The sequence below is a fragment of the Eriocheir sinensis genome, chromosome 30 (assembly GCF_024679095.1).
Source record: "Eriocheir sinensis breed Jianghai 21 chromosome 30, ASM2467909v1, whole genome shotgun sequence".
Classification (NCBI taxonomy): domain Eukaryota; kingdom Metazoa; phylum Arthropoda; class Malacostraca; order Decapoda; family Varunidae; genus Eriocheir; species Eriocheir sinensis.
This window is the reverse complement of record NC_066538.1, coordinates 6418091-6444925: the sequence shown is the minus strand read 5'-3', so window position 1 is coordinate 6444925 and position 26835 is coordinate 6418091. Positions and strand designations below refer to the sequence as shown.

Genomic DNA, 26835 nt, shown 5'->3' with positions numbered 1-26835 from the left:
GGTCGTTTGATTTTGATGTAATTTCACTAAGGCTAAGGACTATGTGGCCTGAATATCTATACAAATCTATGTAAATATCTCTCCAGGGGCGGCGTGGCGGGCGTGGGTGAGGGCGTGGAGCTCGCCGTGCTCATCACCAGGTGGCGGGCGGCGGCGAGGGCGGGGCGGGCACACCTGAGGAGCACCTGGTTCCCCACGTCGCTGGCCGCCATCCGGGAGGCCACGCTGGCGACCAATCTGTCCCCCGCCCGCCGCCTCACCGTCATCCACGCCTTCAATAACCTGCTGGCCTCAAAGGTAATAACTGTCACCATCCGTTCTACCATTACCATGTAGTCACCGTACAGCCCTTCCTCCGTCTTTTCCTCTTCTGTCTACTATTTTTCTTCATTTTCTCCTTCTCCTCCTGCAGCCTCCTCCTCCTCCTCCTGCAGCCTCCTCCTTAATACATGAAAAATATGACGTTTTGCTGAGTTTATAAACGGAGAAATGAAGAAACGCATAAATGAAGGAGATATGTGAATGGGGGAGTATAAAGTACGTAGAGTTTAAGTATGGACGTTGGAAGGGGGATACTCAGAGCTGATTTATGGCAGAAGAAAGAAAAAAACTACCAGTAATCTTTGTCTGTAGGGCGCACCCACTTAGAAAAACATGTAGCCTATAATTATATGGGTGCAGGTGTGGTATTGGATCCTCAACCGACTGATCTCTTCTCTGGACTTTGGAAATATACTGATGTGAGGCAGAAGCGTTTAATACCAAGGATTCTAGACTATACTCCTTGGACAATATACCGACCTAACTCTCTTTGTCTTCCTTGATTTCACCCTCCCTCACGGTGCGGCGCGTTTAGCTGCAGGAGGTGCTGATCCGGAGCGTAGAGGGCGTGCTGGCGTGGCTGGGCAGCGAGGAGGAGCCGTGGCAGGGGCCCAGGGTGAGGCTGTACCTGGTGCTGGACGATAACCAGGTTGTGCTTAGCCCCGACCAGGAGGACATCATCGACGCCTTCACCGACCTGTTCAAGGAGGTGAGGGGGTGACGAGCAGGGTGTGGAGGGACTCGATCAGGTTGGCTCGATGCAGGAAAAATGGAGGAAGAAAAGCATAATTGTGGCAAATTAGACAGTCTACATCGAAAAAAAAAATTACGAGTATTATTGTACGGTTACCTAGCTAAGGAAAACACCTCTTGGCCTTAATTGGGAGTTAAGGTGGCCATCAAGAAGACTATATATGAAAGGAGATAGTGTTCCTCAGTAAAGCTTCGATACAGTTAACCACCTTCCAGCGCGGCAACAAAACGACACTTTGAAGGGGTAACTTATATATATATATATATATATATTTTTTTTTTTATTGTTAGGGGAACCATAATAGTCACCCTAACCACATCTTACTTATTAAATCTTATCATTGACAACTGATTTATTAGTAGGGTAACGAAAATAGGTATATGTTTATTATGAAGCTTGATACACAGACATTATCACAGTTATTGCAGGGTTTTGCCTTAATAACAGGGGGCTTTATTGTTGTGTGTGTTTGTTGTTTTTGTCCTTTTTTGTGTGGACTTTGACTGTCGTTTTGCTTGTATAAGTTTGGGAGATCCCTTATGATATTGATTTTCGTCTCTTTGGTGCAAGGAGACTATATTAGTACTATAGTCTCCTTGCTTTGGTGACTATAAATACCTGTGTGTTGTGCCCCTTGCAGCTGGACGAGTGTGTGCAGCTGTACCGCGGGACATGGGACGACCCGCAGCCGCCGAAGGTTCCCAGGTGGCGGCTACGCATGGCGGAGAATGACGGGTCCCCAGGAGACGGCGGAAACCCTGTGCCGCCCCTCAGGCCCCTGGAGCCCCGGCGGGAGACCCTGGTGGTGAGCCTGTCCGAGCCTCAGTGGGCGGCCTTCCATGACGCCCTCGCCGCCACCGTCCACCACCGCTTCGGCTCGGCCAGCACCTTCCTCCACCAGATATGTGGGTTCCTCGTGTGCCTGAAGTAGTAGTAGTAGTAGTAGTAGTTGATATTGTTAGTGTTATTGTTGCCTAAGTTTGAGAAAGGAAAGGGTTCAGTATTTTCGAAGCTTTGAAACTGAAACTGACACAACCGAGAGTAGTAACAGTTTTAGTAGGTAGTAGTAATGGTAGTGGTAGTAGTAGTAGTTAGTTGTAGTAGTAGTAGTAGTAGCTAGTTGATATTGTTTGTTTTGTTGTTGCCTAAGTTTGAGAAAGGAAAGTGTTCAGTATTTTCGAAGCTTTGAAACTGAAAATGACACAACCGAGAGAGAAGTAGTAACAGTTAAAGTAGTAGTAGTAGTAGTAGTAGTAGTAGTAGTAGTAGTAGTAGTAGTTGAAGAAGTAGTAGTAATAGTAGTAGTTGAAGAAGTAGTAGTAGTAGTAGTAGTAGTTGCTTGGGTTTGAGAGGGAAAGAATTTATTTTCGAATCCGGTATGGGTGAATCGAGGTAAATGTGTGGAATCACTCCACACTAGAAATGCGTCTTACACCTCCATACATCACACAGCCGAGGAGTGGAGTGCAGTGCTGAGCGGAGGAGTGCGGAGTGAGGTGGAGGAGTTTCTACGTCAGGATGCCCAGCTGGAGGAGTATGCCGGGAAGGTCCTCCACTTTTCAAGCTATGTGGAGCAGGCCAGCCACGTGCCCACCTCCACCCTCCTCCACGTCTTCAGGTATACATCAAGGAGCCTCACTCACAACTCTTATATGATACTTAAATTTTCCTCACCCCTATGTTCTTTCCTATTATTGGTGACTATGGGTGATTTTCCGGGAGGGCTGAAGGTTAGGTGACTGAGGGCTTTTTAAGGTTTATTTATCTATTTACTTTGCATTTCTAGGTTGGAGTATCAGTTCCTGCGGCAGAGTCTCCTGTCTGTGTCTTCGTCCTTCGTGCTGGTGCTGAGAGACCGCCTAGTGGCAGACCATCGCAAGACCATAAAGGGGTAATAAAGAGTTTAAGGACCCTATTAATTATTGTTGCCCTATTTACTTCCCTACTATTACTGTAACCTAACCTAACCTAACCTAAATTCTTCTTCTATTGTATGTCACCTAGCTGTTAGTCTTTCCTGTTTTTCCTCATTATTCCTTTCTTCCATCCTCCCCTGCATATTCCTTCTACAGTCTTAACCTATCTCCCCCACATCAGCCTTCACCTTCTCCTGCTCTCCACCTTCAGGAGCTCTTCACACCTCCTCCTCCTCCTTCTGCATATCCCTTCTAAAGTCTGAGCTTATTCCAACAGCCTTCACCCATCCTCCCTTTACATTTTTAACAGCTCTCCACACTTCCTCCTCCTCCTGCATATCCATTCTTTCTATCTTCTGTCTATCTGTCTATCTACATGTATCTGTCTATCTATCTACCTACCTATTTATTTATGTTTGTTTACGTATCTATTCTCATCTATCTTCCCCCACTAGCCCTCCCCCCTCTCAACTCTGCACCTCCTTCACCTCTTCCGCTCCCTTCCACAGCCTCAATCAAGACTTCGAGACCATCCACAAGAGGATTCAGGAGACGCCCAAGTCGACGGAGCAGCTGTTCAAATTGATGGAGTACGTGGAGGAGGTGCGGCGCATCACCATCCACCGCCTGGCCGAGGAGGTGGCTGCCATGGTCTCCAAACTGAAGGTAAAGTGAAGATGTGTTAGGTCTGAATGTTTTTTTCTCTTACCTCTTGCTTTTTTATCTTGCTTTATAATGTTCACTGTTTTTTTTTCTTATTATTATTAACACACTTCTCCATATTCTCTTTGGTCTTATCCAGTTTTCTGTTCTCATATTATGAACTAGTATGTTGAAAAGCAGTTTTGGTTGTCAGGAGAAAGACATATTTGCAGTGTCAGACTCAAAAATGGTTCAGTATGCTTTGCACCCTTGAGGACCTTGTATAGATGTGGGTTACCTTTAAATGTAACTCACCAAACTGCAAAGGAGTACACTGGTGACTGCCTGAGGTCAAGGAGTGTGTTTTCCTTGTGTAGGGGTAGCTGGAGGTGCTGCCATGATCTGTGGGCTGGATGTAATCTTAAGGGGCCGACTCATGAATACACTGACGGAGGTGTCTTGTCCCGCAGATAATACTGGATGTAGTGCACCTGACCCCAGACGACCTGACCACTACTGCCCTTGTCATTGTCTGGCCGGCCAAACTGAAGCCTGTAGTGGACCGGGCCGTGGAGGTGGGTAGTGGGTGGTGGTTTGGTTGTAGGTCATGGAGGTGGTAGTGGGGATGTTAGGGGTGGGTGGTGGGGTGGTTCTGATGTAATGGAGTGGTAGTGGTGGTGAAGTGGCTTGAAGAGAGTGTAATGTGCAATCAGATATGACTTTACTTCCTCTCCCTCTTCAGTCCCTGGAAGACTTTAAGCAGGAGTTTGAGGAGAGGCTGGTGGAGCGGGCCGGGGAGGTGAGCCACACCCTGAACCGCATCCAGGATCTGGTGACGGAGCTGGAGGAGCTGTCCCAGGTGGCGCACGTCAACAAGTACATTAGAGTGAGTCTGGAAGGAGGAGAAGGATACCTATCTACCTATTCATTTATTTTATTCATCTTTATTATTATCTTATTGCATGCTTTTTCATTCATTCTTTCAGTCATTCACTTAATTGTTTTGTCATTTATTTTATTCATACATTTATTTTATTTATTATGTGTTTATATGTATCAAGACACCTCTCCACCCGAAATTGACCTCTCTTTCAGCCACTCTCTGTTGTGGGAGTGGTGAGTAGCGGGCTTTTTTTTCTACACTTTTTGTTGCCCTTGAGCTGTCTCCTTTGTTGTAAAAAAAAAATAATAATAATAATGTAACCTGTGTGTGATGTGTACAAGTGAAGAAACTCTAGGGCCTTTCAGTCACTCATTCATCTATTCACTTACTCCTTTTGTCATTTATTTTATTACATTTATTTTCTTTATTGTGTGTGTGTGTGTGTGTGTGTGTGTGTGTGTGTGTGTGTGTGTGTGTGTAACCTGTGTGTGATGCGTACAGGAGGTGAAGAAACTCTAGGGCCTTTCAGTCACTCATTCACTTATTCACACACTCCTTTAGTTCAGTGTTTCTTAAGGATAATTTTTAATATCGATTTCAGTCAAATTTTCGGCCAAAACGTCATAAATTCCTATTTTTGTAGCACCAAATGTTGTGGAAATTATGTTAAGCAAAATATAAACATTTATTTTGAAGATAAGCCAGTAATAAATAATTCAGTTGTAATTTCAGTATATTATGACCTGCAAACACTTTCAAACTCAAGAGGAAAATTATAATAAGTAAAGGGTCTGCTACATGAGTAATTTTAATAAAAGGGGTCCGCTGCACAAAAAAGTTTAAGAAACACTGCTTTAGTTAGTTATTTTATTTGTACATTTATTTTCTTTATTATGTGTGTGTGTGTGTGTGTGTGTGTGTGTGTGTGTGTAACCTGTGTGTGATGCATACAGGAGGTGAAGAAATTAAGGGCCTTTCAGTCGATCATTCATTTATTCACTCACTCCTTTTATTATTTATTTTATTCGTACATTTATTTTCTTTATTATGTGTGTGTGTATGTTTGTGTAACCTGTGTCTGGTGTGTACAGGAGGTGAAGAAACACTCATTATTTCATCATTCACTCACTCCTTTAGTCATTTATTTTATTTGTACATTTATTTCCTTTATTACATGTGTGTGTGTGTGTGTGTGTGCGTGTGTGTGTGTAACCTGTGTGTGGTGTGTACAGGAGGCGAAGAAACACTCATTATTTCATTCATTAACTCACTCCTTTTGTCATTTTATTTGTACATTTATTTTTTTCCGTGGTTGTTTACAGGAGGTGAAGAAACTGGAGGGCCGCCTGGAGAAGGTGAGCAGCCTGGTGACGTGGGTGAACCAGGAGGAAGCGCTCTTCAAGTTCCAGGTCTCCTCCTTCCCCCTGCTCATGGAACTGAAGGTGGGTGGGTGCTGCAGGCAATGACTTTTGAACCCTGTAATAATAAGCCCTATCACACACAAGGCATTTTGAGAAGAAACTGGAATAATAAAATAAAGTAAAAAGGAGTAAAATGCGCTATCGTAACCTGCTGACTCCTAATATGGTGCAAGTGTCCTGCTGTTGTAAATATTCTTATCACTGCAGTCCATTTCTTCTCCTCTGCTCATGCTTTACTGACCTTCCTCATCTGACCTCAAGACCTGACACTTCCCCACCCTCAGGAGTATTCTTATCACTACTCTAAATCTTTCCCCTCCTCCACTCAAGCATTACTGACCTTCCTGATCCGACCTCATGACCTGATATTTCCCCACCTTCAGGATTGCCTGGTGCCTTACGAGGAGCTCTTCACCCTTGTTATGAAGTGGCGGAAGTATGAGAAGTACTGGATGGATGGAGACTTCACCACACTCGACCCTGAATTCATTGATGTGGAGACGGAGGAGCTGACGAGGTAAGAAAAGATAAGGTGGTTAGCGTGAAGTAGATGGATTGATGAGAAAGAAATTTGTCGCTAGGTTCGGAGATGACAAAGGAAGAGAAAGCACCTTATTGTACCTTATATACAAAAGATAAGGCGATGATCATAAAGTAGATGCATAGATGGGTAAGATATTTGTCGCTAGGTTCGGAGATGACAGAGGAAGAGAAAACACCATATTGCACCTTATATACAAAAGATAAGGTGATGATCATAAAGTAGATGGATAGATAGATGGGTAAGATATTTGTTAATAGGTTTGGAGATTAGAAATTAACAGGAGAGACATCATTGTATTTTATTTTCTGATAGGTGGTGAGATAAAAAATGAGGAAGAAGGCACTACATTGTACTTTATTTGCTGCTAAGATGTGAGCTCAGAAACCAATAGAAAGAGCATGTCATTATAATTTATTTGCTGCTAGGTTGTGAGATCAGAAATGAGGAAGACAGCCCCACATTGTACTTTATTTACTGCTTAGATGTGAGCGGAGAAACCAAGAGAAAGCACACCATTATGATTTATTTGCTGCTAGGTTGTGAGATAAGAAATGAGGAAGACAGCCCCACATCGTACTTTATTTACTGCTAAGATGTGAGCGGAGAAACCAAGAGAAAGCACACCATTATGATTTATTTGCTGCTAGGTTGTGAGATAAGAAATGAACAGAAAGCAGTTCATTGTACTTTATATCTGACGCATGGAAAAATAGATGACTTTGCCCATTGATGTTTTTGTCTTACATCTTGCTTTGTAATATCTTCAAGGAGCTTCTGTGACCATATATTTACTGATGGTTCTGTGCTATGTCTTCCTTTACAAAATCCTTCAGGGAGCTTCTGCGACTACGTAAAGCCTTCAAGACCAAGTTCAAGCAGCAGGCTTTGGAGGGCGACCCAAGGAAGGCACGAATGAACCTGGACGACCCTAACCCAAACAACCTGCCGGGGCCGCTGCGGGTGTGTGCCCTGGCCCTGGCGCAGATCAAGGACTTCAAGCAACACCTTCCCCTCGTCTCCGTCCTCTGCAACAAGGGGCTGCGTCCTCGGCACTGGCACAGTCTCAACAAGGCGGCAGGGTTTGATATCACACCCAATGCTGGAACAAGGTAGGGGGGCATTTTATCAGGCTCTTTTGTTTTCATTTCTTTTTTAACTTGAGCTATTTCTTTTACTATGTGGCTGGGCAAGGGGAAGAGGAGTAATTCTATATTGAGTGAGGGGGTATGTACAGCTTCAGTGCCACGTTTGGGTTTAGCCATAGAATAGGAGAGTTTGGCCAACTTCATCCTAGGCACCATGTTGATACCAAAAGAGCCATGTGAAGCTCAAATTGATGCTGATAGTACAATAGTGTTTTTATGCTCTAGGTTCTTCTTCGAGATTCTGACGATACCCAGAACACACAAGAAACACTATTGTATCAGCATCAATTTAAATTACGTGCAGCTTTTTCGGAAACAACATTTTTAGGCAGATTTTAAAGGCAGTATATTATAATGTAAAAAAATCATCATCCAATTTCAGAAGTGCAGAAAATTGTATATGTTCTGCAGATGTTACATACTAATCCTATAGCTTGTAATGCATCCTACAATCCAGTCTTCTTCTTTCAGCCTGAGGAAGGTGGTGCAGATGAAGCTGGGGGGGCTGCTGAAGGAGTTTGAGGTGGTGAGCAGCGGTGCCTCCCGAGAGTACAGCCTCGAGCGCTCCCTGGCCACCATGAGGGAGATTTGGAGCACCACCACCCTCGCCATGGCCCCACACCCGTATGTATTTACCTAGTTATGACATACTGAAAATTAGCTACACTCAGGGCCTCATCTCTGAGTCTGAATAGCCCAAATTTAGATTAAACTCATTTAGGTTTGTAGATTGAGTGACCTGTAGATTGGCATGAACATCAGGAGAGAGTATACAATCGTCAAGAATGGGAGAGACTCATAACCTGTTCTACCCCATAAGGGAAAATAATGATGATAAACAAAGAGAAGAAGAAGAGAAGAAGAGATTGGGTGACCTCTTTACGCAGGCTGTTCCACTGTTCATTGTCTTTATTCATATCTTTCAATGACCTTATTTTCAACTTTCATGTCCTGTAATTCTTTCCCCATCCCATACAAACAAATCTTCTCCATCAATTCTGTTTACTCCCTTTATTGCCTTGAACACAGCAATCGTGTCACCTCTCTTTCTTCACTCTTTCAGAAATTGCGGCCCCAACTTTTCCAGTCTTGTATGCTTAATCTGTGTTTTTGTGTGTGTGTGTGTTTTGCAGGGAGGTGGCGGTGGAGGTGGTGGTGGGGCTGGAGGAGGTGCGGGAGTTGGTGGAGGATCACCTCATCACCACGCACACCATCAAGAACTCACCCTTCGTCGCACCTTTCAAGCGTATGTATGGGTTGTAGGTGAACACACACACACACACACACACACACACACACATTATTTGAATTCTTCTATGTAATGTCTCCTTCACATAATACTAGTAATCTCTTCTCATGTTTTCATTTTCACTTATTTTTTATTCGTGTAAATTCTTTCCCTTAGTTTTATTTTTCCTCCATTTTTTTTATACTTTTCCCTGCACTCCTCTCCATTACTTTGCTTTCAGTCAGGAGTGTTATCTCTTTTTTTATATCAGTTATCGTGGTAATGGTGGTAACTGTATGGCGGGTGTTTGTTGTTTTTTGCATCACCTAGTGTTAAAAGAATATTTAGGTGAAAGTATTTTGATTTAAGTTTGTGAAAGTATACTTCTTTTGTGGACCAATGGGAATTTTGTGCCTTACACTACCGTAAATTTGCACTTTTTGGTCAATAAACTAACTAACTAGTAACATCCATCATTTATGTTACCTGTGTCTCCCTCTTTGCATCATTTTCTCCGTCTCTACCATCTATTCTTTCTCACTCCCTTCCCTGCACTGACTTGCCGTGACCCAACCCTTGCGTGGTGTTACAGAGGAGGTAAAGGAGTGGGAGGCAACCCTGCGCACGGTTCAGCGTTCTCTCGCAGTGTGGCTCAAGGTGAGAGACACTTGATATCTCATTTCCGTTTTCTCTTACATTGAAACCAGATTGGTGAGACCGTTTTTGCATTAGCTCCTGCGGGTTTATAGATGAGTTTAATTTCCTTTCTTTCTCTTTTTTTTCTTTTATGGTAGAGGTGTGTAGGGCATGACAGAGGTAGCAACTCAAGGGCAACAAAAAGAAAGTGTAGAAAAAAGAGCCTGCTAATCATTGCTCCCATAAAAGTGACAAGTAAAGAGTAAGTAATTATATAGAAAAGTCGAACACGGATACATTTATATTTGCTTTGTTTCATTTACACAGGTGCAGACACTGTGGGTGGACCTGACGCCTCTGTTCTTCACCCCAGACCTTCCCCTACAGCTTCCAGATGAACACAGACTCTTCCTGGTGAGGCCCGGAGTGGTTCATGTCACTCTTTCTTCCCTTCTTCCTGCTCTCAACAGCTTTTACTTATGTTCTTTCTTTCTCCTTCTCTCCCGTCTGTTTCTTCATTCTTCCTTTACTTGCTTCCTTCCTTCCTTCCTTCCTTCTGTTTAGTGTAAAAAGCATGACCTCTCATTTTTATTGTTCGAGCACTCCATTTCACCATTTTTCCAGCACATTTACATTTATATTTCCTTTTCTTTTCACTATCAGCCATATTTTTTCCTTACAGTTTCTTCCTATCTCTATTTAGTGTATAACCTTTCACATTTTTGTCTGTTTATTTCTCCATCTCACCAACTTTCCAGCACATTTACTCACTACATTTCTTTTCCTTTCCTTCTTGTCATCCATCCCAAGAGCTTTGATGTGTTTCAGGAGCTGGACCGCAAGTGGACGGACGTGGCAGCTGAGGCGGTGGCAGTGGAGCAGCTTCTGGACCTTGCTGGGGACACGAGGAAGCTGGAGGATGTGTCTGGCTGCCTCCAACACCTGGCTGTCCTGCAGAAGGCCGTGCATGTCTACCTGGATAACAAGAGGAGAGTGTTTCCCAGGTATCAGGCCAACGCTGTCTGTGGTTCCTCGTTGGAGTTCTCTTTATGTAGCATGAGGAAGACTTGGAGGAAGGAAGGGAAGGAGGGAAGGAAGGAAGAAGGAAGGAAGGAAGGAAGAAAGAAGGAAGGAAGGAAGGAAGGAAGGAAAGAAGAAAGGAAGGCAGGAAAGAAGGAAGGAAGGAAGGCAGGAAAAAAGGAAGGAAGGAAGGAAAGAAGGAAAAAAAGAAGGAAGAAAGAAAGAATTGAAAGAATGAACCAATGAAAAACTCACTGTCCTTTTGTGTGAGCTCCTTTTTTTCACCATTAACATCCTTTTCACATCCACAGACTTTACTTTCTCTCTCATGAAAAACTCACCACCCTTTTCTGCAAACTCCTATTTCTTGGGCATTAACATTCCCTTTCATATCCACAGACTCTTCTTTCTATCCAACGAAGAACTCACTGCCCTTTTGTGCGAGCGTGATCCGTCGGCACTCGAGCAACACCTTCGCAAGTGCTTTGATGGAGTGTTTTCGCTGCACCTGGATCTGGAAAACAATGTGGAGGCCGTGGGCAGCAAGGAGGGTGAGGTGGTGCCCCTGGCGAACAAGCTGGCCACTACGCACGCCTCCAGCAGCATCGAAAACTGGCTGTTACAGGTGAGAAGGGAAGGATGGGAGGTAGGTACGTAGGGTGGTGGGCGTAATATTGGGAGGAAAGATTGAAGGAAAATTGGAAGGAAGAAAGGAAGGTAGATGAAAAGATTGGGAGGAAGGAAGGTAGGAGGAATGGAGGGAAGATTGGGAGGGAGGAGGAAAGGAAGGGAAGACGGAAGGAATGTAGAAAAAAATAATGAAAGAATGACATTGAGGGAGGAGGAAAAGGAGGAAGATTGGAAGGGAGGAGGTAAGATTGGGAGGAAGGAAGAAAGGTTGGGAGGGAGGGAGAAGCAGTAAGCAAGTAAAGTAGTAAGGAAGGAATGAAAGAAAGGAAGACTGGGAGTGAGGGGGGAAGGAAGGATGACAGGAAGTTAGGAAGAAGAATGGAAGTAGAGGATAGAGGGAAAAAAGGGAGAAATGGAGGAGCAAGAAAGAAAATTGAGGAGACAGAGGGAGCAAAGTACAATCATATTCTTGAAATTTAATACTTGACCTCCTGATCCCTTAAGATACACTATGATATGGAAATTAAAGATACAGCTGTAAGGTTGCTAAAGGAGAGTAGTAAATATACAGGATAAATAAAAGTTAAGTTAGTGACAGTTGGTTAGATAGTTAGTCATGTAATGTCACTGCATTCCACTAGACCATACTTCCACATGACCTCTGTGTGTCACAAAACATACAAGAAACTCATCCAGACCCAGAAAGGGTTTTACCGGCACTGGTTATCGAACCTGCGACTGGCGAAACAGAAAAAACACTCCTTAACCCGGTAGCAGCGACGGGCCAAATTTGTGGCTTTACCATGTACCAGCGACGGGCCAAATTTTTGCCATGATATAAACCCCCCAAAACAGATGATGCATAAACTGATCACAAATGCATTGATATATATTATGAAATGGTTTGCGTGAGTGATGATTTTTTCTCATTTAAAGCTTAGAGGGGCCTTTAAGAAACATGATCCCCGCAGCTACCGGGTTAACCAGTCACTCAAAGAGGTACCCCTTTTGCTTAGTGAGTTTAGGCTTTCCTCATCGGGCAGGTACACTACAGTTAATTAGTTACAGTTAGTTAGTTAGTTGGTTAGTGACGGTAAACAAAGACACTTCCCACCAACAGTTTCAGGAGACCCTCACCTATACCCTGAAGATGAAGGTGGGCGAGGGGGCAGACACCTGGGGGCGGCGCGGGGGAGGAACCGGTAATGACCTTGATGCCCTGCTCCCCCCTTGGCCTCTGCAGGTCATTCTCACACTGAGGCATGTCTTCTGGACGGCTGAGGTGCACCAGGCCATCTGTGGGGGCACCCTCGCCCTGCAGGAGTGCTTAGCCCGGCTGCAGGTGAGCTGTCCCCATCTCCTCACCTCCCCGACACAATGAGCTGCCCCGTTCATACTGTGCTGACTCTGGGCCACGGCAACCCAGCGACTTTTAGGCCCTCTTCACACTGTGCCGACTCAGCATCCAGCGATCGTTTCTAGACCTCTTTTCGACCATGTGCGACCCTTACACAACAAAATTTCACACCCAAGATTTCATGTACCCTGACCCGCTAGGTTGTCGTGGCCCAAAGTCGGCACAGTGTGAAGGGGACCTAAGCTTCACTTGATGCATGCACGTACTTGAACTCGCCTACTTCATCATCTTTCTTTCTTTACCTTCCCCACTACCCCACTTTGATTTCTCCTCCAATCCTCTCTCTCTGGAAAAAAGCTTCACTTGATGTGCCTCCCAGCTTGAATGCTCCTACTACTTCATCTTCCTTCATTTACCTTCACCCTTCCTCTTCAATTTCTTCCTCACTCTTCCCTAAAAAAATGCTTCATGATGTACCACAGAGATCGCAGGTCTAAGAAATGGTTTGCGTCTCAGGGTGAGGTGGAGAGGTGCGTGTCCCTGGTGCAGCAGACGTCCCTTGAGGCTGCCCTATCACCCCCTGCCAGTGGTCCGCTCTCCCCTTCTCCTCCTGTCAGCCCGCGTGCCTCCATTCCCCCATCAGCCTCACCCGTGCCCTCACCCAGCCCTGCCTCCCCTTCCTCCACTCCTATTCCTGGATCCTCTCCTCCACACCCTCCCCTTGCCTCCACACCTGTTCCTACTGCCGTTGTCTCTGCCGCTGCCCTGAGGAGTGCCCCACGCCGCCACGCCCTCTCCACCCTCATCCTTGGGGCAGTGTATGCGAGGGATGTCCTGCAGGAGATGGTGGAGCAGGAGGTCACCAGTGAGGAATCCTTCACCTGGTTGGCTCAGCTCAGGTAACGTCTAACTGTTTTTGTTGCAGTTATTTTTCTTATTATTTGTTTCTTATTGTTTTTGTTTAATTTTTTTGTTACTTTGGTGTTCTGGGTATCTGTTGAAGGATGATTTATGTTCTTTTTAAAGCTGTTTAGATTTACTCACATGTTCATCTCTGGTTTTAGATACCTGTAATAAACTGCTCAGTAAACTTTATCTTTGGTCAAGTTCCCCTGTGTACTGTGATCAACTTATCTGAGGTCACTTATGTCATCTAGTAAGGGGCAAGATACAAGAGCACAATCAAAATAGCCATCCATTCCTTTTATCCTGTATCATAGAGGCATAAGAGGCATTGTTGCAGAGTAATAGGGATGCACGATAGGAGTGCCACTTTCTGCACAAAGGCAAAGGTACAGCGAACTAATGAAATAAATACAAATGGATAGATAAATTCACTCTTTACTCCCCCAGACTGTACCTGCGGGAGGCTGAGGTTGAGGCGCAGCTGCTGCACTGTGGGCTGCCGTGGGGCTGGGAGTATGTGGGTGCCCGGGGGAAGCTGGTGGTGACGCCCCTGACCAGCCGTGCCCACCATGCCCTCGCCTCGGCCTTCCACGCCCACCTTGGGGGAGCACCAGAGGGCCCTGCTGGCACTGGGAAGACAGAGACAGTGAAGGTGGGTGAATGGGTGTTTTTTGCTTATTTGTTTGTACAGCAATGGAAGCAGCTCAAGGACAACAGAAACAGGAAACAAAAAAGTCCACTAAGTGCTGGTTGGCTTTATTATTTCCTGTTTTTGTTGCCAGGCTTGCCGATTGCTGCATATATGAAGAAATTTTGTTGAGAGCCAATAATAATGCTTGTATATACTTGTGGAGATACTACTCTTGGATCAAATGTCACACCATCTCAGCTTCATCTCTGGGTACTTCTTTTTTCTCCTCTTCACCAGGACTTAGCTCGGTCCCTGGCCATCAACTGTTTGGTGTTCAACTGTTCTGATGACCTGGACTACATCTCCATGGGACAGTTCTTTTCTGGGATAGCTGCCTCAGGAAGCTGGGCGTGCTTTGATGAGTTCAACAGACTGGAGGTGAGTCAGGGCTGGACATGTGTGACAGTATGCTTATACATCCTCAAGAGCTTGTTATTATTGTTGCAAGAGGGACGAAAATGTTGGATGCTTTCATTTGGATCCCACCTCGTATATTGAAAAGAACAAGTTGCAGTAGAAAAGTTATGAGCTGGTATTATGAGACACTTTCGCTTCTCAGATCAACTACTTCTAAAGGTCAAAAAGGGGATCAATCTGGTTCTCAAGAGTGTTTTCATAGGTTCACGGTACAGAGGAAGGGTCAAACTATAAGCAGGGTCATAAAAACTACTCCTGGAAATGCCCAAAACTCATACGAAAGCCTTGTCAAATATGTGAACTTGGGGGACGAAATGTTTTAAAATACGACCCATGGTCATTTCTAGATACTCTGTGTTATAAAGGCAGGAAATGACAGTGTATATGACAGTGTAGCGTGTCAAGGTGTTGTTTTTTCATGAGTTTTGCCACCCAACAGACCCTGGTTACAATGAGTGTTAAGGAGATACTTCATGCCATATTTAGGGGATGAGTATGAGCATGAGTTTAAATAGTGATGGTAGTACAGGTCGGGGTGTTGAGTGTGTCGGGGAGTGAGTATAAGTATGAGTAAGGGTGTAGATAGTGTTGGTGGTGCAGGTCGGGGTGTTGAGTGTGTCTGGGAGTGATTATAAGTATGAGTAAGGGTGTAGATAGTGTTGGTGGTACAGGTTGGGGTGTTGAGTGTGTCTGGGAGTGAGTATAAGTATGAGTAAGGGTGTAGATAGTGTTGGTGGTACAGGTTGGGGTGTTGAGTGTGTCTGGGAGTGAGTATAAGTATGAGTAAGGGTGTAGACAGTGTTGGTGGTGCAGGTCGGGGTGTTGAGTGTGTCGGGGAGTGAGTATAAGGATGAGTAAGAGTGTAAATAGTGTTGGCGGTGCAGGTCAGGGTGTTGAGTGTGTTGGGGAGTGAGTATAAGGATGAGTAAGAGTGTAGATAGTGTTGGTGTCACAGGTCTGGGTGTTGAGTGTATTGGGGAGTGAGTATAAGTATGGGTAAGAGTGTAGATAGTGTTGGTGTCACAGGTTGGGGTGTTGAGTGTGTTGGGGAGTGAGTATAAGTATGAGTAAGAGTGTAGATAGTGTTGGTGGTGCAGGTCTGGGTGTTGAGTGTGTTGGGGAGTGAGTATAAGTATGAATGTGAGTGTAGATAGTGTTGGTGGTGCAGGTTGGGGTGTTGAGTGTGTCGGGGAGTGAGTATAAGGATGAATAAGAGTATAGATAGTGTTGGTGGTACAGGTTGGGGTGTTGAGTGTGTCTGGGAGTGAGTATAAGTATGAGTAAGAGTGTAGATAGTGTTGGTGGTACAGGTTGGGGTGCTGAGTGTGTCTGGGAGTGAGTATAAGGATGAGTAAGGGTGTAGATAGTGTTGGTGGTGCAGGTTGGGGTGTTGAGTGTGTCTGGGAGTGAGTATAAGGATGAGTAAGAGTGTAAAGAGTGTTGGTGTCACAGGTCGGGGTGTTGAGTGTTGCGGCGCAGCAAATCCTGACCCTTGTGACGGCCAGGCGGGAGTGCCGGGACACCTTTGTGCTGGACGGCGGCAAGCCACTCTCCCTGGACCCTCGAGGCTTTCTGGCTGTCACCATGAACCCAAACTACCCGGGCCGCGTCCCACTCCCGGATAACCTCAAGGTCAGGACTTATAATAGTGATAATTCTTGTTTAACATTACTTATAAGCAGATTGTATTTTGTCCCATGTTGACCCTGCAGTATTCTTAGTCTTATTTTATTATGAGTTTAAAGATTTAATTTTGTACCCTTCTACTACTTTGTATTGAATCTCATCTTACTTGTGAACATCTTTGAATGAGTTTGTCTTACTCAGGATATCTTGTTCTCATCTTATTCATTCCGAGCAAGATGTTTAAGTAATAATTTTAGTGTTGGTTTGTAGTATGTGATTGGTATGTAGTTTATGAGACATATACACATAAGAAGGATAATTAGCTATGCACACCTTGTCCCAACCTAACCTAATGTCCCCTAACTCACAGATGCTGCTGCGGCCAGTGTCCATGATGGTGGCTGACTACCAGTCCATTGCCGAGGTGTCCCTGCTGGCTGGGGGCTTCCTGCATGCACGCCCGCTGGCCACACGACTGGTTGGAGTGATGGAGCAGGCCTCTCAGATGCTGGAACCACACAATCACTATGACTTTGGTGAGGAAAGGAGGGAGGCAGTGTGTGTCTGTGACTGAGTGGATAAAGGAGTGAGTTAGAAAGGAAAAATTAAGGAAGAGGGTCATTGAGCAAGAAAATGGGCGTGTGAATGAATGAGTAAAGGAATGAGAGAGTTAGTGATGGAGATACCAGTCATTTAGTTGTGTGAGTCAGGGCGAAGCGATTTGAAACCCAGTGGTGCTGTGTGACATCAGGAAGACGTGTGATCTTAAACCCCAAACCACAACCCCAAAACAGCAACTATATAGACACAAGTAAAATCTGTCAAGACCAAGAAGAATATGTACGTTTTTTTTTTCTTCTTACATCATTGGAAACAACTAAAGAGCATAACAAACAGAAAAAAACAAAAGTCCCCCCATCACTGCAAGTTACTCTGGCATGACTGCTGTATCTCAAACATCTATTTTCTCCAGGCATGCGGGCGGTCAAAACAGTGTTGCTGGTCGCTGAACGTCTTCGGATGACTTTCCCAGCGTGGTCAGAAACGGAGGTGGTGGTGCGAGCGCTGAGGCAGGTCAACCACCCCAAGCTGGTGGCCCACGACACACGCACCTTCGAAGACATACTCTGTGACTTCTTCCTGGAGCTACCGCCAACGCCTCGAGCTCCTCTTGACACCCTCACCTCCTGTATAGAGAAGGTGTGTGGGTGTGGGTGTATTTACCTAATTTTTTACAATATAGGAAGCAGCTCAAGGGCAAAAAAAACAATAATAATGAGAAAAAAAGCCCACCAATCATTGCCCCTATAAAAGAAAGAGTTTAGAAGAGTAATCAAAATAAATGTCAATTTCGGGAGGAGGTGTCTCAATACTCTCCTCTTGTATACACCTGGTTAGAGTATACAGTGCCTGAGCTACATTCAAGTGGTCCCTTTTCCATATCTATAATTATCCAGTCTTTCCTTAAACTGTTTGACACTCTTTACTATCACAACCTCTTCCTTTAATCTGTTCCACGCATCTATTGCTCTATATGGAAAACTGAATTTGGCTCTGGGTGTGTGGGTGTGGGTGGGTGCTGGTGTGTAACTTCTTAACATCTGAAATAAACTAAACGTAACTATCTTTTTTTGCACAACGTAGGATAAAAGTGAAGAAGGTGTTTATGATTATATGCAAGTACCATTTTCAGAAAGTTACAAATAATAATGAGTGAATAATTTTGTTGATATGTAAAGCCTAAAACTGTAATGACAAAAAATATGATAGACTGACTGTAGCTACATGATATTTCCCCTCTTTACATATCTATAGACTATTTATTTATATACTTGTGTGGTTTAAGATTATATGCAAGTGTACTATTTTTAGATTATGAATAGTAATGTTTGAATTATTTTGTTGATCTGTTGCCTAAAACTGTAGTAACAAAAATCATGATAGACTGTATGCGACATGTTCCCTCTTTTATTTTATCTATTTATTTACTTTTTTTGTGTGTGTGTGTGCAGGTGTGTGAGGCCGAGGGTCTTCAGCTGAATGACGAGTTCCTGCAGAAGATGGTGCAGCTGTACGAGACCCTGAAGGAGCGGCACGGGGTGATGGTGGTGGGGCCGCCGACCTCCGCCAAGACCACCACCATCAAGGTACCCGCCCACTGACTCTTGGAAATTAAGTGTATCAAAATAATGGCCACAAAAATTACACACAGCTGATCGAGGCCCAAATTAAGTCAGTTTATTTTCTTCTCGTTTCGATGTTACCGTTTCACACTACCACGCGGGTCTTCAAGGAGAGTTAATATACGTCTTGGTCATGGTACACCCTCCGATTCTTCTCCTTTCATTCCCTGTCTTCTATTTTCTATTTTTATCTGGTCTTTCTCTATCCTCTTTCAACCATTTAATTCCTCTTTTTTCTGATGTTTCTCCTCTTCTTGTTCCTCTTCAGCAAGTCCACCACTATCAAAGTTAACTCTTTGGAAATAATGTGTTTTAATATAATGGGTTGAAGAAGCATGTACTGTCAGTCAAGGCCAAAATTAAATTACTTTATATTTCTTTTCTTATTGTTTTGATCTTACCATTCCACCTTCTTCCTTTACCACACGGGTCTTCAAGGAAAGTTAGTATACGTCTTGGTTATGGTACACCCTCCGATTCTTCTCCTTTCATTCCCTGTCTTCTATTTTCTGTATCCTTGTAGTCTTTTTAGATCCTTTGCAACTTTTCAATTCCTCTCTTCTTGGTTGTTCTTCTCTTCTTCATAAAACCTCCATCATCCCTTTATGTTTTTTTATCTTTCAGTGTTCCTTGAGTGCCTTTTCTATCATTTCTACTTCATCTCCCTCCTTTCTCAGTTTTTCATCCTTATATATTCCTCCTCTTTTTTTACATCCCAAAGTATAATGCCCATTCAGCCCTTTACTTTTTTCTATCTTTTCTACTTCATCTCTGTCCTTTATCAAATTCTCATCCCTTCTCATTTCCTCCTTTTTCTATTTAATCTCCCTCCATTCTCAAATTCTCATCCTTATCTCATTTCCTCCTTTCTTTCACATCCCAAAGTGCAACGCTCACTTAGCCTTGTACCTCCCATGTCCTTCCCCAGACCCTGGCCAAAGCCCTCAGTCTGCTGGACCCTGAGAGGCCCGTCACCCTGGAGGTCATCAATCCCAAGACAGTCACTCCGGCACAGCTGATTGGCTCCCTCGACCCGGCCTCACGAGAGTGGTCAGATGGCTTGCTGACGAAGGCTCTAAGGTGGGTGGAGGTAGCAGAGGGAAGGTGGAGGGGGATTGTTCTTTTTCCTTCTCTTCTTCTTCTCCATCTTCTTCTTCTTCTTCTTTTTCTTCATTTAATGTCCTTATTTTTCATGGGTATGGATTTGTTGATGAAGATATAATTTTTCTGCTGGCATGGGCAGGCGAGGAAAGCGGGAGAGATCCCATTCTGTTCCTCGGTGATTTTTCTAATGAATGAAGTGTGTTTAGAAAGTCTGAGAAGTTGTGCTAATGAAAAAAAAGGGTTCAAAATTGGTTAGGTAGTTTTTTTATTGTGGTGGCATGGGTAGGAAGGGGAAAAGGGAGGTGCTGGCTTGTCTTAGATGGTTCTCTTAATGAATTGTTGGTGGAGAATTTGAGTTGTGCTAATTAGTTCAAGGTGCAAAAATCAGAAAGGTGATTTTTCATGGTGGTGTGGCAGGCAAGGGAAGAGGGAGAGGTGCTGGCTGGTTTTGGCTGGTTCTCTTAATGAAGTGTTGGTGGAGAATTTGAGTTGTGCTAATTCATTCAAGGTGCAAAAATTAGAAAGGTGATTTTTCGTGGTGGTGTGGCAGGCGAGGGAAGAGGGAGAGGTGCTGGCTGGTTTTGGATGGTTCTCTTAATGAAGTGTTGGTGGAGAATTTGAGTTGTGCTAATTCATTCAAGGTGCAAAAATCAGAAAGGTGATTTTTCGTGGTGGTGTGGCAGGCGAGGGAAGAGGGAGAGGTGCTGGCTGGTCCTTGATGGTCCTGCTGATGCCTCGTGGGTGGAAGATCTCAACACAGCTCTTGATGACTCCCGCAAGCTGTGCCTACCCTCCGGTGAGACCCTTCCTCTCCCCACTCAGATGGCCGTCATCTTTGAGGTCTTGGATCTGTCCCAGGTGTGTGTGTGTGCTGTAAATGCATCATCTTTTGTGTTTATTTAAGGGAAGGGAAACCATCTCGGGTCTTTTTCACCCATTCATGTGTGTTTACCAAGAATGATAAGAATGTGATAGTTCTTTAAGTGGGTGGATATACCATTCTCAGTCAGTCAGTCAGCCTTTGTCATTCAGGACCGTATTTTTAAACATTTTGGTGCCCAAGTTCACCTATTTGACAAGGCTTTCCTAGGAGTTTGGGGCATTTCCAGGGGTAGTTTTATGATCCTGGAGGTAGTTTGACCCTTCCTTTGTACCATGAACCTGAAGAAACATTCATTAGAACCTGATTGACCCCCCTCTTTGACCTTTAAAAATAGGTGATGTGGGAAGCGAAAGTGTCTTATAATACCAGCCTCAGTCAGTCAGCCTCAGTACCTCATAAAGCCATTCCTTCACCAGGCCTCCCTAGCCAGTGTGTCTCGGTGCGGTGTGGTGTTTGTGGGCAGCAACACCTTGTCCTGGCCGGCCCTGCTGCACTCCTGGCTCCATGCCCACTCTGAGGACGCCTGGTGGAAGGAACACACACCCCTCCTCAAGGACCTTGCCACATGGATCCTCCCGCCCACCCTTGACTTTGCCCTTCGCCAGTGCTCTTACCTCCTCCCACCCTCAGAGATCTCCCTCGTACGGTAAGGAAAAGTTTACTTGTGGCGGTGGGTTTGTTTAGTGCTGATGCTTGTGTGGTGGCTGGGTGAGTGATATGCAGTGTTTGTAGGCTTGGCATGCTGGTGTTTACTGCCTCAGAAATCTCCCTTGTACTGTAATGAAATGTTTGCTTGTGGCGGTGGGTTTATTTGTTGTTCTCGTCTGTGTGTTGGTTGGCTGAGTGACGTGCAGTGTTTGTGAGTTTGGCATCTTTCTTCACGAGACTTGGTACTTATTGCATTATCTCTTTTTTCCTATGATAGTAATAAACATGTGACAAAATAATGATCAATAACCATTCTAATTTGGCAGCTGTCCATTTTTATATCTGGGATAATTTTTCTGGAGTATTTGTTTTCCTGAAGAGTGCATATTGTTCTTTGTCTGGACAGCATTTTCCTCCTATGTTCATTTAGGGTTGCTGTTTGGACTTGTGACTTGGGGCTAAGACTGCATGCCCCTCCTTACTTTACTGGGTGGCACTGAAGTTTGAACTGCCTTTCCCTGGCTCTTCACTTCCATGGCTTGACACTGACCCACTAGGCCACCACACCTCACTTTGAGAGTACAAGTGGAAGTGGTGTGTACATATTAGTGGAGCTGCCCTAAGCTGCCCCCTTCCCTCCTGCAGGTCACTGTTCCCCTTGATGGACACCATAGTGCAGGATGCCATGCAGGATGCTGCAGTCTCCCAGAAGGACAGTGCCAAGTTGGGACCAACATGGACCACCGCTGCCTTCCTCTCAGCCGTCACCTGGTCTCTGGGCGGGGGCCTCACAGCTGCCTCCAAGGACACCTTCAGTGACTTCTTCAGGAGGCTGGCCATGGGTGGGTCCAGGATGAATGAATCACTTCTGTTTACTTACTAACCATTCCTGTTAACCATTTGTCAAACATAAGAGGTGAATGGCTTAAAGTTAAACTAAGAAAGTAGTTACTTAAAAGAGAAGCATAATTTAGTGGCAGAATATCTCTTTATTTTTCAGCAATCAGTTCATTGGACAAGATAAAGCATAATGTTTGTAATGCCTTTAACACTTAGTATTCATTTAGCAAATTAGAAGGAATGGTAATAACTGATTAAAGCTGAGGTCAATTCCGTTTTTCCAGAAGATAAAAGTCTGCTATAGTAGAGCATGTTCAAATTACAACTATAGTTAATCAATTATCTTGAAATACAGGAAATTTAGTACAAGCTAAAGGTGTTAAAGAAAATTTCTTGCAGGTTACAACCCTGACTTCCCTGCCCCTGCCTCTGTTGGTCAAATTGGTTGCCCCTACCCAGTGGAGTGCACCGTGTTTGACCTCATGTTTGATGCCAAGCAGAGGTCATTCTGGCGACCCTGGACTGAGGTCATTAAACACGCTGAGTGTCCCGAGACCACCAACATCTCCACCATCCTGGTGCCCACGGTGGAGTCTGCCAGGTGGGTGAGGGAAAAAGCCTGGCACTAAGTGATCAGGCCTGGAAAATAACTCATAAACTGCATCAGGCTTGGAAAACTGCCCAGAAGGATAGTTTGGTGATGATAAATAAAACATTCTGATTCTGCCTTCCCTCCACCACCCTACTGGCTTGGAAACCTTGCATTAAGAACAGTTTAGTGTTTATGACTTTATAGCCTGTCCACCTTCTCTTCACTTCCCCACAGGCTTATAACCCTCACATTAAGAATAAGTTAGTTTTTCATGACAAGTATAGTTCTGTCCATCTTCTCTTCACTGCCACACAGGCTTGAAAAACTCACATAAATAATAGTTTGATGTTGATAAATAAACTATCCCTCATTCTAATAATTCCCTCCACCATTACACATGCCAAACAGCAGTGAAAGAAATTTGTTGAAAAAAAAGCATTCCTCATCATCTTCCTTTCTCTGTCTCCTCAAAGCTGGCAAACATTCTCAAGTTTGGTGTGGTTAAATAAAGTGCTCCATAACTCCCTTGCCTCCACCCTCACAGGCTTGAATACCTGCTTGACGTGTGTGGGCGGGCTGTGGGCGGCGTGCTGGTGGTCGGCGAGGGGGAGAGTGGGCGCAAGGTGACCATGCAGCATTACCTCAAAGGCCTCCCCACAGCCTCGGTTGACACGGTGACCTTCCCTGTGACCCCAGCAGCCACAGCCCTCCCTCTTAAGGTGACCTGATATACCTCCTCGATGTCTCGTGTAGTTGTAAGGTCAGCTGAATGAAGGTGAAGGTTTTATTGCATGAGTCAGGTAAAGGTAGACTAGATGCCACATAGTTTTGACCACTCCAGATTAGTGTCCTTATTTCCTCATGCTTGACCAATGAAAAAGAAAAGAAGGGTGAGCTTATTTTAAAGTGTGAGTGATTCGTTTTTGTGTTATTAGCACAATCAAGACACTCCAACATCTATATATAATTTAGTCAAGTAATGAAGTAACTTGAGGTGCAGTACAGTTAACCCAGTAGCAGCGATGGGCTAAATTTGTGGCTTTACCGTGTAGCAGCGATGGGCCAAATTTGTGGCTTTACCGTGTAGCAGCGACGGGCCAAATTTGTGGCATTACCGTGTAGCAGCGATGGGCCAAATTTGTGCCATGATATAAACCCCCCAAAATAGATGATACATAATCTGATCACAAATGCTTTGAAATATATTATGAAATGGTTTATGCGAGGGGTGTTTTTTCTCATTTTTCTCACTTGGAGGGACCATTAAGAAACATGATCCCTGCTGCTACCAGGTTAAGGCCTTCAAACATCTGGTATTCATTGTGCACTTAGGTAATGAAGTGGCTTGAGGTGCAGCAGTCAAGGTCATTAAAATAGTTTTGATGAATATTACAAATAGAAAAGGACTTGGACAGGTCATATCATTTATTGAACTGATAGCAGATGGACACCCAATCAATAGTATCAAAATATCAAAGTGGCAACCTAGAACTCATAGAAATCAGGGCAGACAGAGGACCAGCAGGAGAGATGAAATTAGAGCCTTTGCAGGGGCAGGATGGAGTACATTAACATCAGACAGAGAAAGATGGAGAATGTTGGGAAAGACTTTGGTCCTCTAGAAGACTAGTGATGAAAATGACGAGGGTAGCAGCCATGGTCATCAAACACCTCTTTACATTGCAGAGTCAGGTGATGAAACGCCTTGAGGTCCGGCCGAGTGGGGCGTGGGGGGCTAGGGGCGGCAGGCGGCTGGTGGTGCTGGTGGAGGACCTTCACTTGGCGGCTGAGGACCAGCACCGCGCCCGCCCGCTGCATGAGGCCGTGAGGGAGGCACTGCAGCAGAACACCTGGTGAGGGGATGGGTGAACTAGGACGTATTTATTTGAACCTCAGTGCTTTTTTTTATATATTATTAAGGGAGGGTAACTACTGTGGACTTTTTTTTATAGTGTTAAGGGAGGGTAAAGGGATCAGGTGATAATAATAATAATGGCATAATAATGTAAAAAAATGTAAACCAACTGTTGGACTTAAGTAAAAATGCAGCTGATTTATTTCCATGTTGCAGGGTAGAAGAGCAAAGCACAGGACAGAAGGGACTGGAAGGCCTCACTTGGGGCATAATGATGATGGCATAATGATGTTAGAAAATGTAAACCAACTGTCGGACATAGATAAAAGAGTAACTGATTTATTTACATGCTGCAGGGTGGAGGAGCAGGGCACAGGACGAAGGGCTCTGGAGGGTATCACATGGTTCGGGGGAGTGTCCCTAAAGGCAGGCGGCCAGCTGGAGCCCCGGTGCCAGGCCTCACACATGGTGGTGACGGCACACTCCCTCCCTCAGGCCACACTCAACCGCATCTTCACCACGCAGCTCAACATATTCCTCAGGGTGGGTGAAGGGTGCAGACTCCTCAGGCTGGGTGTCGGGGTCCAATCTCTCAAGGGGGGCTGTAAGGTTTTGGCTGATATTATTAAACCTTTCATGGCTTACACACGCATATTTAACAAAGCCTTCATTGAGGTTGTATGTATATCCATGGGTAGTGTTTTGAGCCTGTTGATACTTTGACAAGGCTTCTACACCATGGACATTTAGAGTTTATGTTCTTTATGGTGGGTAAAGGGTTCAGGTGGTGGTAATGAGTTTGACTTTCTTAAGGTGTGTGTAGGGTTCAGGAGGAGAGGAGGAGGAAGAGGAATTAGTAAGTAGTTAGGATTATGATAACTAGGATTCACTCCAATAAAAGTGGTAAGTAAGAACAAGTAACCTCACATCTGTCCATCCCTCCCTTTCTTGCTAGAGTGGCGGGTTTGTGCCGGACATGTTCACAGTGGTGGCGGGCATTGTGGAAGGAACGATGACCGTGCTGCGCCACACCCAGGCCTCCACCGCTGCCTCCACCATTGCCAGCAGCCACCACGTGTTTAACCTCTCCACGGCTGCCCGCGTCATCCACTCTGTTAGCTTCCTCCGCAAAGAGGCAATGGAGACCAAGAGACATTTTGTGAGGTACGGTATCTTCTAGCGTCTCTTCTTCTCTTCTCATTTAACCCATCCACTGCGACTGGCACGGATTTGGCCTTCACTGGTAGCCTGGCAACATATACTCCCAGGTCTTTCTCTGCCTCTGTGGTGGATAGTGGAGTGTTTCCCATGTTGTATTGGTATGCTGGACTTTACATTTTTCTTCACTGAATTGTAGCAGCCACTTTTTGTTCCATTCCTGTAGCTTACTGATGTCTTCTTGTAGGAAATCTGCAGTCAAAGGGTTAACATCCTTATTTTCCCTTATTGGGTTGGACGGGGGGCTCTAAGTCTCTCCCACTCTTCACGATCTCTCCTCTCCTCTCCCCTCTCTTTCAGGCTCTGGGTACACGAGACATACCGGGAGTTCTGTGACCAGTTGACGGAGGAATCGGAGGTGGGGCCCATCTTCACCATCCTCGTCAACACCATCCGCTCCAGCTTCAGGGACAAAATACACGTTATTTTCGACAAGCTGTGCAACGAGGACGGATCGGTGGGTTGGTGACTGATTTATTTTATTTTTGTTATTGTTATTGACTCATACGTTGGCGGTGCTGTAGTGTGGTGATGTTTCTTGGTGTCTTCAGTTCTAGTGTTATTGTATTTTGTGTTACATGTGTTTGTGACCTATAAATTAATCTTCTTTGGTTTCAAGTTGCATTCATTTGTTTTTGTTTTAGTTTCTAGTCTGGGTTGGTGGGTGACTATGCTGTTTTTTGTGTGTGTGTATTTATTGTGTCATTTTTTTGTGTTTGTGACCTATAAATTAATCTTCTTTGGTTTCAAGTTGCATTCATTTGTTTTTTTTAGTTTCAAGTCTGGGTTGGGGGGTGACTATGCTGTTTTTATTGTGTGTGTATATTTATTGTGTCATTTTTTTGTGTTTGTGACCTATAAATTAATCTTCTTTGGTTTCAAGTTGCATTCATTTGTTTTTTTTAGTTTCAAGTCTGGGTTGGTGGGTGACTATGCTTTTTTTTGTGTGTGTATTTATTGTGTCATTTTTTTTGTTTGTGACCTATAAATTAATCTTCTTTGGTTTCAAGTTGCATTCATTTGTTTTTTTTTTAGTTTCTAGTCTGGGTTGGGGGGTGACTATGCTTTTTTTTTTGTGTGTGTATTTATTGTGTAATTTTTTTGTGTTTGTGACCTATAAATTAATCTTCTTCTTTGGTTTCAAGTTGCATTCATTCGTTTTTTTTTTAGTTTCTAGTCTGGGTTGGTGGGTGACTATGCTGTTTTTTGTGTGTGTGTATTTATTGTGTCATTTTTTTGTGTTTGTGACCTATAAATTAATCTTCTTTGGTTTCAAGTTGCATTCATTTGTTTTTTTTAGTTTCAAGTCTGGGTTGGTGGGTGACTATGCTGTTTTTTTGTGTGTGTGTGTATGTGGCATCAGCTTTATTGTGTA

General features: G+C 44.4%; 1 protein-coding gene across 1 annotated transcript in view; it reads left to right on the top strand.

The window, feature by feature from the left end:
* Nucleotides 1-26835, top strand: part of LOC127005513 (dynein axonemal heavy chain 7-like) — a 63315-nt gene that overhangs the window by 1807 nt on the left and 34673 nt on the right. The window contains exons 4-38 of the mRNA XM_050874429.1: nucleotides 87-297; nucleotides 857-1030; nucleotides 1716-1980; nucleotides 2528-2693; nucleotides 2862-2966; nucleotides 3501-3657; nucleotides 4104-4208; nucleotides 4376-4519; nucleotides 5839-5958; nucleotides 6321-6454; nucleotides 7315-7590; nucleotides 8098-8250; nucleotides 8760-8872; nucleotides 9447-9511; nucleotides 9818-9904; nucleotides 10319-10494; nucleotides 10910-11135; nucleotides 12261-12482; nucleotides 13014-13396; nucleotides 13851-14055; nucleotides 14332-14472; nucleotides 15964-16143; nucleotides 16508-16673; nucleotides 17111-17337; nucleotides 18150-18284; nucleotides 19249-19400; nucleotides 20108-20282; nucleotides 20724-20953; nucleotides 21601-21797; nucleotides 22195-22396; nucleotides 22932-23106; nucleotides 24074-24240; nucleotides 24599-24785; nucleotides 25198-25406; nucleotides 25761-25917. Of these exons, the coding sequence (XP_050730386.1) occupies nucleotides 87-297; nucleotides 857-1030; nucleotides 1716-1980; nucleotides 2528-2693; nucleotides 2862-2966; nucleotides 3501-3657; nucleotides 4104-4208; nucleotides 4376-4519; nucleotides 5839-5958; nucleotides 6321-6454; nucleotides 7315-7590; nucleotides 8098-8250; nucleotides 8760-8872; nucleotides 9447-9511; nucleotides 9818-9904; nucleotides 10319-10494; nucleotides 10910-11135; nucleotides 12261-12482; nucleotides 13014-13396; nucleotides 13851-14055; nucleotides 14332-14472; nucleotides 15964-16143; nucleotides 16508-16673; nucleotides 17111-17337; nucleotides 18150-18284; nucleotides 19249-19400; nucleotides 20108-20282; nucleotides 20724-20953; nucleotides 21601-21797; nucleotides 22195-22396; nucleotides 22932-23106; nucleotides 24074-24240; nucleotides 24599-24785; nucleotides 25198-25406; nucleotides 25761-25917 (6187 nt within the window). The remainder of the gene's footprint in view (nucleotides 1-86; nucleotides 298-856; nucleotides 1031-1715; nucleotides 1981-2527; nucleotides 2694-2861; nucleotides 2967-3500; nucleotides 3658-4103; nucleotides 4209-4375; nucleotides 4520-5838; nucleotides 5959-6320; nucleotides 6455-7314; nucleotides 7591-8097; nucleotides 8251-8759; nucleotides 8873-9446; nucleotides 9512-9817; nucleotides 9905-10318; nucleotides 10495-10909; nucleotides 11136-12260; nucleotides 12483-13013; nucleotides 13397-13850; nucleotides 14056-14331; nucleotides 14473-15963; nucleotides 16144-16507; nucleotides 16674-17110; nucleotides 17338-18149; nucleotides 18285-19248; nucleotides 19401-20107; nucleotides 20283-20723; nucleotides 20954-21600; nucleotides 21798-22194; nucleotides 22397-22931; nucleotides 23107-24073; nucleotides 24241-24598; nucleotides 24786-25197; nucleotides 25407-25760; nucleotides 25918-26835) is intronic.